Source organism: Aspergillus fijiensis (genome assembly GCF_003184825.1).
Source record: "Aspergillus fijiensis CBS 313.89 unplaced genomic scaffold BO72scaffold_8, whole genome shotgun sequence".
In the NCBI taxonomy this organism is placed as follows: domain Eukaryota; kingdom Fungi; phylum Ascomycota; class Eurotiomycetes; order Eurotiales; family Aspergillaceae; genus Aspergillus; species Aspergillus fijiensis.
In genome coordinates this window covers 125660-140373 of record NW_024468984.1, presented here as the reverse complement: position 1 = coordinate 140373, position 14714 = coordinate 125660, and the positions used below count along the sequence as shown (strand labels likewise).

Below are 14714 nucleotides of genomic sequence, written 5' to 3'. Positions count from 1 at the left end.
ACGAAGCTGATCGCGAAGCCCCTCTCGTCCTCCGCGTCGAACAAGAACAAACACATCCTCCAACCGGGGTACTCGCCGCTGGATTGGGCCGCGTTGACGTCCAACCCGAACAACAACCTCCGGGGCAAGAACCTGCCGCCCACGCTGATCCGGGTGACGCCGTCGATGCTCAAGGCGCAGAACGGGCGCAAGGGGGCCGACGCGTGGACGTCCTACCAGGGGAAGGTGTACAACATCACGCCGTATCTGCCATTCCACCCGGGCGGGAAAGGGGAGCTGCTGCGCGGGGTGGGCAAGGATTCCGGGCAGCTGTTCATGGAGATTCATCCGTGGGTGAATTGGGATGCGATTCTTGGGGAGTGTTTGGTCGGAATTTTGGTGGCGGAGACGGAGGCAGAGAGTTCTGGAGGGGGGAATGAGTTGGATGCGATGGATTGAGTTGGTTGACTTGGGGGGGGGGGGGGGGGGGGGGGGGGGGGGGGGGGGGTTGGTGGGGTGGGGGGGCGGGGGGGGGGGGGGGGGGGGGGGGGGGGGTGTTGACTGATGTTGTGTTTAGCCGATGATACCCTAGATTTGTGATGTGATATACTTGGATATACGTACAGATCAGTTGTATAGCTCCTTCATAGAATATATCAACTGGCTATGCCATCCACCTCGCGCGACACTACTGATGACATGATCTCCATTGTCCAATACACTGTACTCTAATTAAGAATGACCAACCAACCCAGAGCGCAGACCCTTCCCAGAGAGAAAGCAAAGCCCAAATACCACACCCAAACGAATGCACCTCGAAAGCTGCAAACCAAAACACGTGTACTTACCTTCCTGTCCTCCCGCAAGACAAAGAACCACCCACCGGGCCTGTAGCGGTAGGCGCTCGGCATTACCTTAGAAAAGTACCCTAGCCCCTCCCGGATGCGGAACACCGCCCGCCACCGTCCACCGCGGACTCTTCATTGGCACCGCACCGCACCTCCACCTGGCACCTACCAAGCTAGCAGCCACCTCCACCCCCAGAAAACATAAAACGTAATAACCCTCACCACCTCACCATCTCACCACCCTCACCTCCAAATCCCTCAACCAACCCACCTACAGTTCAACAAACAGAACCGAAACAATGCGCCTCCTCTCCCTAGCCCTCACCGCCCTAACGGCCACCTTGGCCGCCGCCTCCTCCTCCTCCCTCGGCATCGAAGTCACCCACCCCGTCGAATGCAGCCGCAAGACCCAAAGCGGCGACACGGTGCACATGCACTACCGCGGCACACTGGCGGCGGACGGCTCCGAGTTCGACGCCAGCTACAAGCGCGGCCAGCCGTTGGTGTTCAAGTTGGGTGCGGGGCGGGTTATTAAGGGGTGAGTTTTTGACCTTTTCCCCTCTCTTTTGGGCAGGTTGAGTTGGATTTGGGGGGCTTTCGTTACATTGTTTGGATTGGGCTGGGCTGGGTGGGCTGGACGGATTGCATTGCATCGCATTGGGCGGCAGTAAAAGCTAACTATCTTTTACGTGTAGCTGGGACCAAGGCCTGCTGGACATGTGCATCGGCGAGAAGCGGACGTTGACGATTCCGCCCGAGTACGGGTATGGGAGTCGTGGCGTGGGCCCGATCCCCGGCGGGGCGACGTTGATCTTCGAGACGGAGTTGGTGGGGATTGATGGGGTGGCGAAGGATGAGTTGTAATTGTTGTTAAGTTTGGTTTTTGTTGGAGAGAGGGGTTGGGAAAGGGGGTGTATGAGATGGGTGGATGTGGATGTGGATGTTGATGTGGCTTACTCGTTACTGCACAGTACATAACATCGAAATGCTAAAGTCCAGCTTTATTTCTAAAAGGCGCAAGTATCTAAAGTATGCGCGGATAACCTTTAACAGGTATCTTTCTATATACATATAAACAAGCCCCCCAAAAATCAGGCCCATTTCCCGAGCAACGCCATCAGCAGCGCACCCAAACATAACAGTCCGAAAGCGGACAGCACCACGTGGATCGGGGCCTTGCGCATCGACGTGCTGAACATGAACTCGTGCGCCAGGAGCTCCACCAGCGCCGTGTAAATCAGAATCCCCGCCGAGATCGCATCGAACACGCCGCTGACGATCAACGTCGTGGCGCCGCTGTCGGCGTAGCTGTTGCGCACGCCCAGACCGATGGCGATGGCGATTGGGGTGGACACGCCGAACCCGAGGCCCAGGAAATACGGCGTCCATCGCTTGGCGTGCGGCCACGGCACTGTGGCGAGGCGCGAGCCCAGACCGAGCCCCTCGAACGTTTGGTGGAAGACGAGCACAACATAAAGGGTCACGAACCCGGTGCCGGTGACCGCGAGAGTCAGGCCGATGAACACCGAGTGGAAGATGATGCCGAACTCCAGGATGAAGATGGACGTCAGCTGCGCCATGTACTCCTCCAGGTGCGAGTGGTTCTTGCCCGCTTCGACGTCGTGGTGCTCGCGCGAGTGGCCCAGGTGGTCTTCGCCCGGCATGTGGCCTTTGAAGTCCTCGGAGACGGCCACCGGCTGCTCGGCTTCCACGTGGTGGTGGTGGTGCTGGACGTGGTGGTGGTGGTGGCTGTCGTCGTCTTCTTCGCTGTCCGAGTCATGAGCGTGGCCGTGCCCGAAGCGTGCGTAGCGCATGACCATGAGCTCCACGAAGAACAACACCACAATCGTCATTAATACAATCGCTTCAGTCCACGAGTACTCTGTGATCGGCCCCGTCAGGCAATCGCTCGTCAAAGCCTCTTCGGCCGGGGCCAACAGGTGGATGAACGCCGTGGCAATGATGACACCGGACCCAAAATACTTGGCGACGAAGAAGGCCCATTTCGACAGTTTGCCGTCACTGAAGCTGCGCGCAAAGACGGGGAAGATAGCCCCGAACGACGAGCCGATGAAGATCACGAAGATGGAGGAGATGCGCAGGCCGATTCGGCCGTCGTAGTCGTTGCCCGTGGGGCAGCCATCGTCTCTGGCAATGAGGGTATGGAGGGAGTCCATGCTTTCTGCGCTCACTCGTCCTTTTCCAGATCCGTCGGCAACTCAAGGATCCTTGGGCCTGTGCTGTGCGATGTGTATGTGTGGCACGGGCCCGCCTTCAAGGACAAGGTTTAACAGGATAGATCGACCGCTAGAAGCCAGCGACACCGTCAAGGAGTCCAATGATATCGCCGGATGGGTGTGTGACAGGGGTTGTGGCAGGCGTCAAAAAGGCACGTGGGAGGAGGAATGTGAAGGGTTGAGAATGCTGCCAGCCTGCCAGTGTCCGTCTGCAAGGTCCGCGTTCTTTATTAAGTGGTCTGTTTTTTTTCGACCCCCCGCTCTTGAATGTTCGAAATCCGGTTGTGCGGCTGCCAACGGGCACGTCGACAGTCCCCAAGGTCCTTGAGACTAGTCAAGAATGCCCACGTCAAACTAGTGAGGGCGAGACAGCAGCAGCCTGTCGGATGGGGACCTTGGTAGCACAGTGGCGGAAGCGACCCAGCTGCAGTGACTAAGAGAGCGATTGAGATAGCCTGACGACTCAAGAATGACCGACACGTCGCAAGGATAAACGAGCAGATGCACCTGAGGTGATACAGGCGCAATAAGCAGGCGGACAGAGGGAATGGACGAGGAGGGCCATCGTGGCGGGCGATGAAGAATTCGACTCTGTTCTGGGAAAGGTGCGGGTCGATGTTGCAGTGGATGGGGACCTTGGAGGAAACCGACGTCAAATTCCTCGGGCACTTGGGGACCTTGCGGACAGGATGACCCTCCATTTTTTGGGCTGCTGATTGGCCCGGACCAATCTCGGGGTGGGCTATGTCACGTGTTTACACAGGATATGATAAGATGTCTGTAGTTAGTCTACAATAGAGTACACGTCAGTTCTTTAGCTGTGCCGTAAGAGGAAACGAGAGAAAAGCCAAGTTCAGACATTTCATAGAGAAAGATCTACTACGGAGTAGGTTGAATACCGGTCAGGTTATTCATACACTCGTTCTCTATGCTGTGGATGAGTCGGTTGAATGAATAGTAGATGTACTATAGTATCAATGGGAAGGAACCATGGACCACCCTCTCGAAAAGTCAATTCAACAAGCCCCAGATCACACCATCAGGGTACCCAAGGAAGCAAATATAGACTCATGAGGTCACGCATCTCTCATTAGTCTGAACCAAATTCTTAACTATGGTTTTGGCATGGCAATATACAGGTAGAACACTGTATATTATGGAGGGACTTCGAAAGAGACGACGAAAGAGACAAGATATCGCAGGCTCCTAACCACACTGCACACTGCACACCGCCCTTGGGGGAAGATGCCGAAGATGCCCAGTCTTTCCGCCCTTGCCGGGCGCGCTTGGCGGCGCAGCTGAGCCCGGTCACGTCACGCTTTCCGCCAACTCTCGCCGACAACCACCTCACACATAACATCAACACACACACGCATACTCGATCCCCTTCCACTCTGACACTCTACCTATCTATCTATCTATCTTCTTCAAAGCTACCGAATACTAGCCCGAAATTCGACTTCGGTATCAACTTTCTCTCCAACACCACAGCACCTACATTCCATCCGTACAAACCGTGATCGCTGCCCTCATGGCGCCGATTCGCCGCTACCTCCGGATCAGCAAATACACCGTGCTCGAGTGCCGGATCTACCTCGAGAAGCCCTCCGACATCCGATGGCTGCTCAGCAGCCGTGACCCCGTCCTGCAACGGATCTTTGCCGCCATTCGACCCTTGGTCCTGCCCAAGTTACGCGAAGAAAACGAGCGACTTTATGCCCGGAAGAAAGGCAAGCCCGTCAAGGATGTCATCGCAGAAGGTATGCCCCGGCTTTCGGCCGATGCAAGCGGAAGTCCTCTGGTTTTCGGCGGGGTTGAGAACAAGACTTGCTAACATCATGCCATGGGTGCAGATGACTTCGAAGTCGCCCTGTTCCTTCGCGAATCTCGAACACGCCACTCTCTATTGACGCGACACAAGGAGTTTGAACAAGACGCAATCAACGGCCAGAACAAGCTGCCAGGTCAGGCGGGGGCCGATGGCACCGCCGGGGGTCATATTCTGGTCGAAAGCGATGACGAGAGTGACCTGCGGATGCAGGATATCCCCGAAGCCGGTGCGGTCGAAGAAGGCAATGCCGGAGGGAAACGTGCGCGAGCGACGGAGGAGCGGGACGAGTCCCCGGATGATCGACGCACTTCCAAACGGAGGAAAGAGGAGGATTCGATACCACAGATAGATGAGACCGAGGACAAGAAGATGCAGTTCAAAACGAACTATGAGGGGTTCAACATCTACGGCTGGGTGCTGTGTCTGCTCGTCACACGCAAAAGTGACGGGGTGACCGCGGCGCCTGGCTCCTCAGAGCCTGGTCGCCAGGTCCTGATGGAAGAATGGATTTCTACACAGGCTCAAGGTGACCTGATTGAGGACTGAGTCTGAAGAATTGCTTGGACATGTGCGGGGTAGATGGGCCTATCGGTCGGTGATAGCCAGCGCTGACTCTCGGATCCGATGGTCGGCAGACCGAACGTGCAATCTCGTCCGCGTCGACTTTGCTTAGCTGTAAGAGGCAAGTATGATGTGCAACCCTGCCTTGCAGACATCCCTGATCATGACCGTTATTGAGCAGAGTGTGATGATCTTGACTTCCATCTGGCACGGTAGCAGGCTCCACGGCATTCACTCAATGCCTGGATCTGCAGCCTCGAGGTCACCATGAAACACACCCCTGCACCCGTTTATGCAACAGAGACGGTAGTGCTACGTGCAATTTGTGGAGCTATCAGGCCATCTCTACCGTTGTCTACAATGCTCTCTGTGCAACCCGCGGTCTCAAGGTCCTGCATTTGCGCGAAGCTTCTCACGGCCCAATTCGGCCATTCTCACCATGGCGCAGTTGATTCACCACACATAGCGCCACAGATGGCGCTCTGGACGGAAACGAGTTGCGCGATGCTCGGGAACACTGCGCCAGATGCATCTGCAGGCCTGTAGTGCTGGTTTAACTTCCGGCTTGCTGCATATGCCAAGATCCTGGCATGGGCGCTCTCTTTGGACAGGGCAGTTCTTGCAATTTCCTTGGAAAATTATATCGAGTCGTGATATAGACACAACCCTAAACGATATCAAGGCCTGAACGGAACGATGTTTGGCATTTCGGCAGCTGAGCGGAGTCCATGCTTAGCGTTTAGAGTAGCTTGCTGATAACAACATCGAAGCCTGACCCCGGGTGGACCCGAATTATCCCGTTCCCTGTCTCCCCAACAGAAAAGTGGCGCAGGATCCTCCGAATTCGGCTCACCGTTTTCTTTCAAGATCTGAGAGGGGCCCTACAAGGAGGAGGGCCAAAACGCCTTAGAGTAGTTTACGAGTCAATTCCAACGCCCAACGAAGTGCGGAGGCTTTCTTCCATTATTGTTCTATGGCGGCTCCGATGGGGCCTGCGGGATGGGTATTCAAGCCCAATCCTCGATACCAGCCTTGACGGTCGTACAAGTTCAACAGGAATTACCGAATCGCGACGTCAAGGAATGGGGATAGTCGGCTTCTTGTTCAGCAATCGGGCTACCCCAACCTGTACGTGCACCAGGATAGCGACTATCCAACCGATCATTGGTGTAGACATACACCGCATGCGCGCGCTCGCGCAGGAAGAGACAGCAGTAGTGGACCATCGGTTGCAATTGAAACCCACGATGTGCTTGGCGGCTGGGACCGCTTCACGATGGACTGGTGGCTAGCGGGATTTGCATCATAATTAGTGGCCTTTTAGCCCGCGATTAGCGGGCATTGGTTGGGAGGGGGTTCGAAATGGATCCATATCAATTCGTCGAAACCACCCCGAATCTTCTCGTCTCTCTGGAAATCTGCCCCTCGTTTCCTGCTAATTAAAGAGCGGTGAACCGTGGAATGGAAAGACTTCTGGAAGGGCGGGTACCATTCCATGAAGCGGAGACAATTCTCTGTCTGAGGTTGATCTTCACCGCTGGAGATGGATTGCGATCGTGGTCTCTCGCCTCCATCGGCTGCGGATCCTGACCACACCGACATTGATTGATCCTTAAAGATGAATAAACCTTAGAGGGAGATTGAGGTTCGGGAGAGGGGGGGTTGATCGACCGAGTCTGTCTCGCAGTCAGTACCCCGTACTCGGCGCTGCATAAATTCTAATTAGGATTGTCAGAGCTGCAGCGAGGTGCATAGTACCTGCATTAAGCAGGTGATTGACTGGCGCAAGGCGCCAATCACTCATCGGCAAAGATACGGGCAGTGCAGGTGAGACAGAGACAGGGACAGAGACAGGGACAGAGACAGGGAGACTGATGAGTTCACCTCGTTAGAGTGTCGGGATGGCAAAGAAGCACAAGAGACGGGCTCAGCTTCCTGGCGGGAGGTTTAGTGATCAGTCTAGTCTAGTTTAGTCTATCCACTTCGGGACAGGCACAGAGGGCACATGATCACCACTTCACAGCCAGACTATGACCGATCAAGAGAGCTAGAGAATTCCGATCTACCCACATTGCTATGATAGGAAATGAAGCGCCAAATTGAAGACCACCAGGAACGACAATCGCAATTCGATGTCTTTTTCAGTTAACCCTCCGACCACCAAAAAGCGCTAATTACACATACCCGAGGAGATGATGATTGACCATGATTGACCATGATTTACACTGCCTCCGCAATCCGCAAGGCCATTGCTGCTGCTGCTGCTGCTGCTGCTGCATGTTGTTCCCACTTTTTTTGCCAACGGCGCGGAATGAACAGTGGGGAATCTCATTTCCTTCACTTGGAACCATTGCTCCACTCGTACCAGAGTATCTGTAATTTTTTTTGGTTTCGGGACGGTCAGTTTGCCATGTGTTCGTTCCATCGCCTTCCAGGGTTTCAGAGCCGACGATAATAATCCATCATGAATCATTGGGCATATCGGAAGCGCAGGGAAGGTCTGGGTTTCGTCGTGGTCGCATGAGAGCTTCGAATCAGGGTCCATCTTCAGCCTTTCTGACTCGGAACACGGCGGATATAGGTTTCCACTGGGAGTTTTGCGTCAGTTGTTCATCATCGTGATTAATACCATCATCATCATCATCATCATCATCATCATCATCATGAATCTCATGGACCAGAACCGAAATATCCATCGGAGTCGCCAATGCCCACTCCGAAATACCCGCTGGGACAGACAGAGCAGAAGAACGCCATCCTCGTAACAGCATAGATTCATGCATGGCCTCCCCAGCGCACACGCTACAAGTCCTCCACGGCACTAGGTCGATTATAGACTCCGACCTACTGTGAATTTAGACTACCAACTCATATATCCACTAGGAGGGTCGGAGGGTAGTTTTAGGCGCCCGCCCTAAGTTAGCCCGAGTACGGGAAGAGAAGCATTAACTTATCAGTCATCTCTCTAGTAGTTATTGATCAGATACGTACGTACTGTCCAAGTTATCTGCGTATCCTGCGGGATCGATTGGTGTGAGCTCTCATCATCAGTAGAAGATGGTAGATTGACGTGCAGGATCATCATCCCTCCCTCCCTTCCCTCCCGACCACAACCGTCTTGCTCTTCAACCTGTAGGTGATCCCGACCGCCCATGTCTTTGTGCTAGACTATATGTAGAGTACAATATAAGCTGCAGCAATTAGCTGCAGTCCATCAATCCTGTTTAGTCTCGTTCGAACTACCCTGCCCTGCTCCCCTGGGGTTGGGATGTCACGCTAAGAAGCACACAGCGCACAGCAAATCAAGTGAGAGTAATAGTTGTAGTAGTCCCCCGTAGTGCTCCGTGAAGACGACAGTTATTAATCTAATCAGGGCCAGGGAAGGCAAATTGCACTGGAACCAGGTTTGGTTGCATTGCATAAGGTCTGCAGGACCGGCTTGATTTCCCAGGTACTGTACACCATGGTAGATTCAGCATTGCGAGGATACCATGAGCCCGAGGCGTGCCCGTTAGTTACCTACAGTTTTTCTTCATCCTGCCTTGATCCGGTCAGGACAGGTCAGGCCAGGTCAGCCAGTCACTGGAAAACGAGCTCTGCCTACCGGCATCTACCGTATCTCCCCCTCCACCATGCCCTTACCTAAGGTAAGTAATCCTCAATGACATGTCTCGAGAACTCGAGATCACTCTCGAGAGCAAGTTACGTTACCCAATCCATTGCGAAGATACTAAGTCAAAAGCAAAGCGCCAAGCCAAACCCAAACCCCCAAAGATAGATAACCAGATGAACCGACCACACAACAAACCACCAGAAATAGTAACCCGCCCTATTCGTTCGCGCGCGCGCGCCCCCCCTCTTCTCCATCCGTCAGATTTAGACTTGAGACACTATTGATAATTATAGAGAAATAGGCCATAGCCATGACCAGGAAATCCTGGGGGAAGTGAGAGACAGCTCACCTAGTGTTCGTATTAGTGTTAGTGTTAGTGTTATTTTTTGCAAAAAGAGTTGTTGCTGTTGGGTACCACCAGTACTGGAGGTACGTAGTGACAGGCGACAGGCGACAGGACAGGTCTTAATCGCATAGTAATCCTTCAGGCTCAGCCGCCGCCGCCGCCGCCGCCCCTCCTTCTACTATGTACGTACCCCGGGAGCTCGGATAATACGAGGTGCCTGGAGACAGTGGACAGGGGACGTTGTACCCTATGTACTCCATAGTCACGTAACTAACATTAGGTTCGTGAGATTTGTTCTAGTCCCGTTCCTGGATGCAAGGAGGCTTGTTCGTTTGGCAGGTTTTTACTTTATTGTTGTGCGTGTGTGCGAGGGAGATGAATCGGAAAACAGGAACTGTGTTTTGGGTATGCGTTGGGGATTTGGGATGGGATAGAGTGGGATAGAGGGGAAACGAACTACTGACTCGCGACAATGTCTGGAGTCTTCCTCGCTACGTACTTCGTAGCTGCAAATGCGGCTGCTACAATAAGTGGGTGGTTGGTTGGTTCAAGTTGTAACTCGTACCTTACTAAGTGGTGGTGCCCCTGAAACGATGCGCGGCAAGCCACGACTAAACCGTTTCGGGTACGGCTACTCCGTGCACTGCAGCAACTTTCGCCTCCCCCTGGCCCGATGAAACGACCTGTCATTATGACTCGCTCTCTTGTCTCACTCTCTCTTGCTGCTTGCATGGTTTACAGTCACGAACCCATCTTATCTGTCGTCGCGTCAGTCTCTCACCCCTGACTAGGGCTGCAAGGACGGGGAACCGGTCTCGGAGACAGCTCGACTACTCATGCACAGTGGTTCAGCTACCCACTATCCACAATTCATATCTGTTATGCAGTCATTCTTATACTTGGGTACTTTTGCTTACCACCTCGACAATCATAATTGAGATCGCGATGCTTACTGCGGGCGTGACGTCGAATCTCGCAGTCGTAAGGCTGCAAGAAACGCAGTAAAACCCAGCCAGGTTGTACTGCTGTAAGCAAGAAGGCAGAAGGCTTGCCAACCAAGGTCTGAGGATCCGATGAGGATTGTGTGGATGTGGCTTGGGCAATCGGACGACTAAGATAGAGCTGATGGGCAGGAATCGACGGTAAACCCGGACCCGGCACTCTGGCTGGGGCTAGGATCTTCCTCTTGAAGTACTAAGTACAGTACGGCCGTGTGTGAGAGATCACACGCAGGAAACAACGAAAAGAAGGCAGGCTGCCTCGCGCAACAGCCGCAAGTTAGTGGAAGGAGGCGGGGGAAAATCGCTTGGAAATTCCATACTGTTTCCCCAACTTTGCTTCTTCCATTGCAGTCTTTTTTTCTTGTCATTTCTTGTCCACTGCGAACACTAAACCCCATCCAAACCCGAGAGGATCTACGAACTGGCACGTGTCGTTATGGTAGGAGACTCAGGACTAGCCCCCAATCCCGGAAGCCTATCATACGCAAATCAGGGATTGAGGTTGCCTGAGCGCGAGGGCGCGAGCATGCGCACATATCCTGTATAGCTGTGGAGTGCGGTCGGCCGTGGTGCCTTATCGTTCATTTCGTGATGATGAGGTTGAGTCATCGCGACACCGGCCGGTAATTATTTCTTCACGATTTCCTATCGACTAGCTAATTTAAGTAACTGGGGCTTAATAACGGCTAGGGCCAATGAGCGTTTTGTCCTTCTTCAGGGGCAGAAGAAGAAGAAGAGGGAAGCGCGAAGTCGACACACAGTAAGTACTAGTTAAATCTCTCGGTCCCAGCGCTGGTCGAAGGTGGTGGAAGAAGTCAAAAACAAAAGAGCAAGAGATAGACATCCCCCAAGGCTTGGAACATGGCGGAAGGGCATTAAAAGGCGAACAATATTGATTGACATGCGGCAGAAACTCACCTCAGCAAGGAGGGTGGGTCGTTCGTGGGTGCCTCTTTTTTCCTTTGCCCTGAACTGCCTTCCAGAAAATGATCGATTCGGTGAGTGTCAGCCAGCCTGGAGGTCGGTTTCGATTTCCCTTTTGTTTGATGTAAATGTTGTTTTCTGTTGGGTCGCATGAAAGATTTTTCGACTTCCTTTTCCTTTCGTACAGTACCAGAGGTCACAAAGCCATTGACTTCGTGTCCCTTACTGCATCTATCTGTCTGTCTGTCTGTCTGTCTGTCTGTCTGTCTGTCTGGGCTTGTCTGTTTGTATCGGTCGGGTACCTCCGACACATTCATTTGGTTTGAGACTGAACCAAAACCCAGACTTTCTGCAACAGCCTTGGGGAGTCTGGGACTCATGATGATTAAGCTCTCACTACGCAATCTCATGCGAAGTCAATCAATAATGAAACCTGCGGAGCAAGTTTGAAAAAGGGGGAGGCGAAAAAACCCCCCCTCCCTCTCAGTCCTTAGTAACGTAGTGCTGCAAACCCCGGGCAGCCGAAAGTGGGACAGGGAGAGACGGAGAGAGGAGACGGAGAAGAACTTCTAGAAAATTTCCGTGGGATTTCCTGAATGGGGGTGGTTTCCACATCGGATTTCCCATCTGCTTCCCATCTGGCATCCCACCCGGTATGGCACTAGTGTAAGAACCGTCAGATTCTGACGTAGTTCGGTTTTTTCCCTTCTGTCCGAGTGGAGCTCAGCTCCTGTTCCCGACAGGGGGTACGTCCTTAATATTATTGACTTGGGGGGTATTTTTTTCCCTTGATTTTATTTTTTTTTTGCGTTCGATTTTCTTACCTGACGCGCGCTGTTGTTGAACGCCAATCATTCTTAGTCGGTGTTTTTTTCTCGCCCAGATAGAATTTAAAAAAGAAAATCAAAAACAAAATTATTGCAGACAAAAATATTTTTTTGTAAAAAGAAAAAAAGAAAAGAAAAATAACACCGCGACAGAGCAAGATTCAAGTGTATATATTAGGCACCTTCGAACCTCGCTTTTGAGACTTTCCTTTCCTCTTCCTTCCTAGACTTCAAAGATCTTGAAACTATTCAAAGAAGCATCACCACTACCAACCCACTACTACCGCTGCGCAGACACTCCCCATCTTCTGCCTCAACACCACCACCATCAACCATCTCGACTACCATCTCCACACCTATTCTCAACAACTACATCACAATGCCTTCCATCGGTGGTACCTCTCAATTCCCTCCCTGCCCTGGCCCTCCGCCAAAGGGACCTCTTCCCCCGCTCCCCAAGTAAACAATGGGTGTACCATCTCGATATGAACTTGACGACCAATTGATTCGGACCGGTTCCTCTCCATCGCACCTGCTCCGCCTTGATGAATATCTCGATCGAGCGGGCCGGTTCGAATCGCTCATGATATGGGAGCTGCACCCTTTGGCATGGATATGACGATTTCGTTTTTGGGACTCGCACTACGGCTTTTTACCACATACGCCTTTTATTCGACACGCTTCAATACCACCTCATTCTATCTTCAAACCCCCCTCTTCATCATCTTTCGGGATCTTACCTATTCTGGGATTACGCGACAGCATCTGAACCGATTCTCTATCTGTTGCCGATATATTCACTTCTCCACCCAAGACGATCTTCCTGGAGACGAGCGCAGGCGCTCTGCTCCAATTTCCTCTATCAGCAATTGCGCTTTGGTTGTTGCGACATCAACACATCATCACTCACGGTTTACGTGTCCGGTGGACCGAGCAGCGGACCCTGCCGCCTGAATTACCGAACCTGCAACTGTTGCCAAACGGAAGGCCATGTGTCTCATCTGGGCCTTGGCGGGTCACTCGGTAAACTCGTGGGTTCCAAAATCGGCAGCCTTGTCAGTCACCGTGGACTGGGCAGTCAGTCAGCATTTCCACCAGCAACCCCGCAAGAGTCGGTGACGACACGACTCCCGCCCGCTCGGGTTCCCATGTGAGATAGTAGTCTCGGATCCTGCCTGGATTTGCCGGGACTGACCCCTCCTCTCACATTAACCACTGTTGATGTCAATGCGCTGATCCGTGTGGTGATGTTCATCATCATGCATTGCTATTGGCGGATGGGATCACTTTGCATCTCAGCCTACATTTTAATCATCCGGGGAATTTTTTTTCTTTTTCTTTTTCTTTTTTTTTCTCTCATTCGACCCAATTCTCTTGTATCATCTTGATTCCTTATCTTCGTCTTTCGGAGGGTCTGAGCTTTTCATCTTTGATTCCACGTGCATGTATAATAGACTTAATATACCCACCAGCATATCGCATCTTAACTGCGCGCGCGATTTGACATCGCTAATGAGATTGACCATACTTCTTACTATTTTTGACACCTGGAACATCCTGTTGTAAACCAGTGTAAATCCCGCATTGGAAGACGACACAGTCCTATTGGTCGTGTGGTAAGTGTGGTGACTGCGAGACAACGGGGCTGTTCCCTTGCGTTGATTGAGGATCGACGGACAGATGCTCGGCCGGACAGGGATCATGATACCATAGCTGAGGGAAGCAGCCTTCCCTCCATCCTTCTATCTATTTCCCCCGCTTCCCAAGCGACGATCTGAAACCAGCCAAAAGCGGAGTTATGACTCAAACGACCGAGCGGATGACGATGGTGATGATTATGATCACCATTACGAGGTCATGATCCTGACTGGGTGGGTGACAGACAGTTGGGGCCTTGTCGGGAAGCTGAGGGCAACTTGGAACTGGTACCTTTTTTTTGTTTTTACCGTGTATTTTCTTTTTCCCATGGCGGAGTCTCAAATTCAATAGTCGCGCAGGCGAACATCCCTCCCTAGCTCTCCCGAGGTGGCGTGCCTTGAGCGCTCCTGATACGGTGATGGTCCGTAGGGAGGGGAGAGGGAGGGGGGGAGCTGTTCATCAGGCTGAGAGTACTTAGTCTTGCACTGTCCTTGTTCCGGCTTCTGGTCATAATAGTGATGTTTATTATCGCTATAATTGATACGGAACTGAGTCACTCATGACATCCATAACGTCGAACGAGCTAATCTAACCCACCTGCACTATTTATTGGCATGCATATGTATGGCATGGGTCCGAGAGCCGTCGATGATCTGAATAGGGCAACCTGACGATGTAATCATGATAAGCTACCGTCACTGCCCGGAGGCTGTTACTCAGCTCAGAAGTGTAAAAACTCACGATGGCAGGCAGCATCTACTTCCCTCCAGTAGTCCACACTTCTGGACCAAGTTTACTCCAGTTCCTTGGTTGCGGACAACAAGAGGCGGGGGGAGAGTTGGTTGAACCGTTGCTAAAACGTCCTGTGTCCTTGTTTTCCGGACTGGGGAATCTTCTACCCTAACCTAT

The 14714-nt window shown here is 52.5% G+C and overlaps 4 protein-coding genes across 4 annotated transcripts; 3 read left to right on the top strand and 1 right to left on the bottom strand.

Annotated features, from left to right (window-relative positions):
* Window positions 1–42: 42 nt before the first annotated feature.
* Window positions 43–381, top strand: BO72DRAFT_338311 (cytochrome b5-like heme/steroid binding domain-containing protein; the record flags this gene model as incomplete). Its single annotated transcript, XM_040940577.1, has 1 exon — window positions 43–381. A coding segment is annotated over one exon (339 nt), but the record flags the coding sequence as incomplete, so codon positions are not given.
* A 671-nt stretch (window positions 382–1052) lies between these two features.
* On the top strand, window positions 1053–2059 carry fkbp3 (peptidylprolyl isomerase family protein FPR2). The gene is made up of 2 exons (XM_040942807.1): window positions 1053–1365; window positions 1523–2059. Exons 1-2 carry the CDS (start codon window positions 1127–1129, stop codon window positions 1689–1691), a joined length of 408 nt encoding a protein of 135 aa, XP_040804522.1. The 5' UTR covers window positions 1053–1126; the 3' UTR covers window positions 1692–2059.
* Window positions 1919–3189, bottom strand: zrfB (low-affinity Zn(2+) transporter ZRT2; the record flags this gene model as incomplete). Its single annotated transcript, XM_040942806.1, has 1 exon — window positions 1919–3189. Exon 1 carries the CDS (start codon window positions 3002–3004, stop codon window positions 1919–1921), a length of 1086 nt encoding a protein of 361 aa, XP_040804521.1. The 5' UTR covers window positions 3005–3189.
* A 1188-nt stretch (window positions 3190–4377) lies between these two features.
* BO72DRAFT_281773 (uncharacterized protein) lies at window positions 4378–5582 on the top strand. The gene is made up of 2 exons (XM_040940292.1): window positions 4378–4824; window positions 4918–5582. Exons 1-2 carry the CDS (start codon window positions 4596–4598, stop codon window positions 5439–5441), a joined length of 753 nt encoding a protein of 250 aa, XP_040804520.1. The 5' UTR covers window positions 4378–4595; the 3' UTR covers window positions 5442–5582.
* The last annotated feature ends 9132 nt before the right edge of the window (window positions 5583–14714 follow it).

Bases quoted from the DNA above. Each gene is read 5' to 3' on its own strand.
- fkbp3 (XM_040942807.1), top strand. From the start codon at position 1,127: ATGCGCCTCCTCTCCCTAGCCCTCACCGCCCTAACGGCCACCTTGGCC. The intron at 1,366-1,522 runs GTGAGTTTTTGA...TTTTACGTGTAG, and splicing joins GCGGGGCGGGTTATTAAGGG to CTGGGACCAAGGCCTGCTGG.
- BO72DRAFT_281773 (XM_040940292.1), top strand. From the start codon at position 4,596: ATGGCGCCGATTCGCCGCTACCTCCGGATCAGCAAATACACCGTGCTC. The intron at 4,825-4,917 runs GTATGCCCCGGC...CCATGGGTGCAG, and splicing joins CAAGGATGTCATCGCAGAAG to ATGACTTCGAAGTCGCCCTG.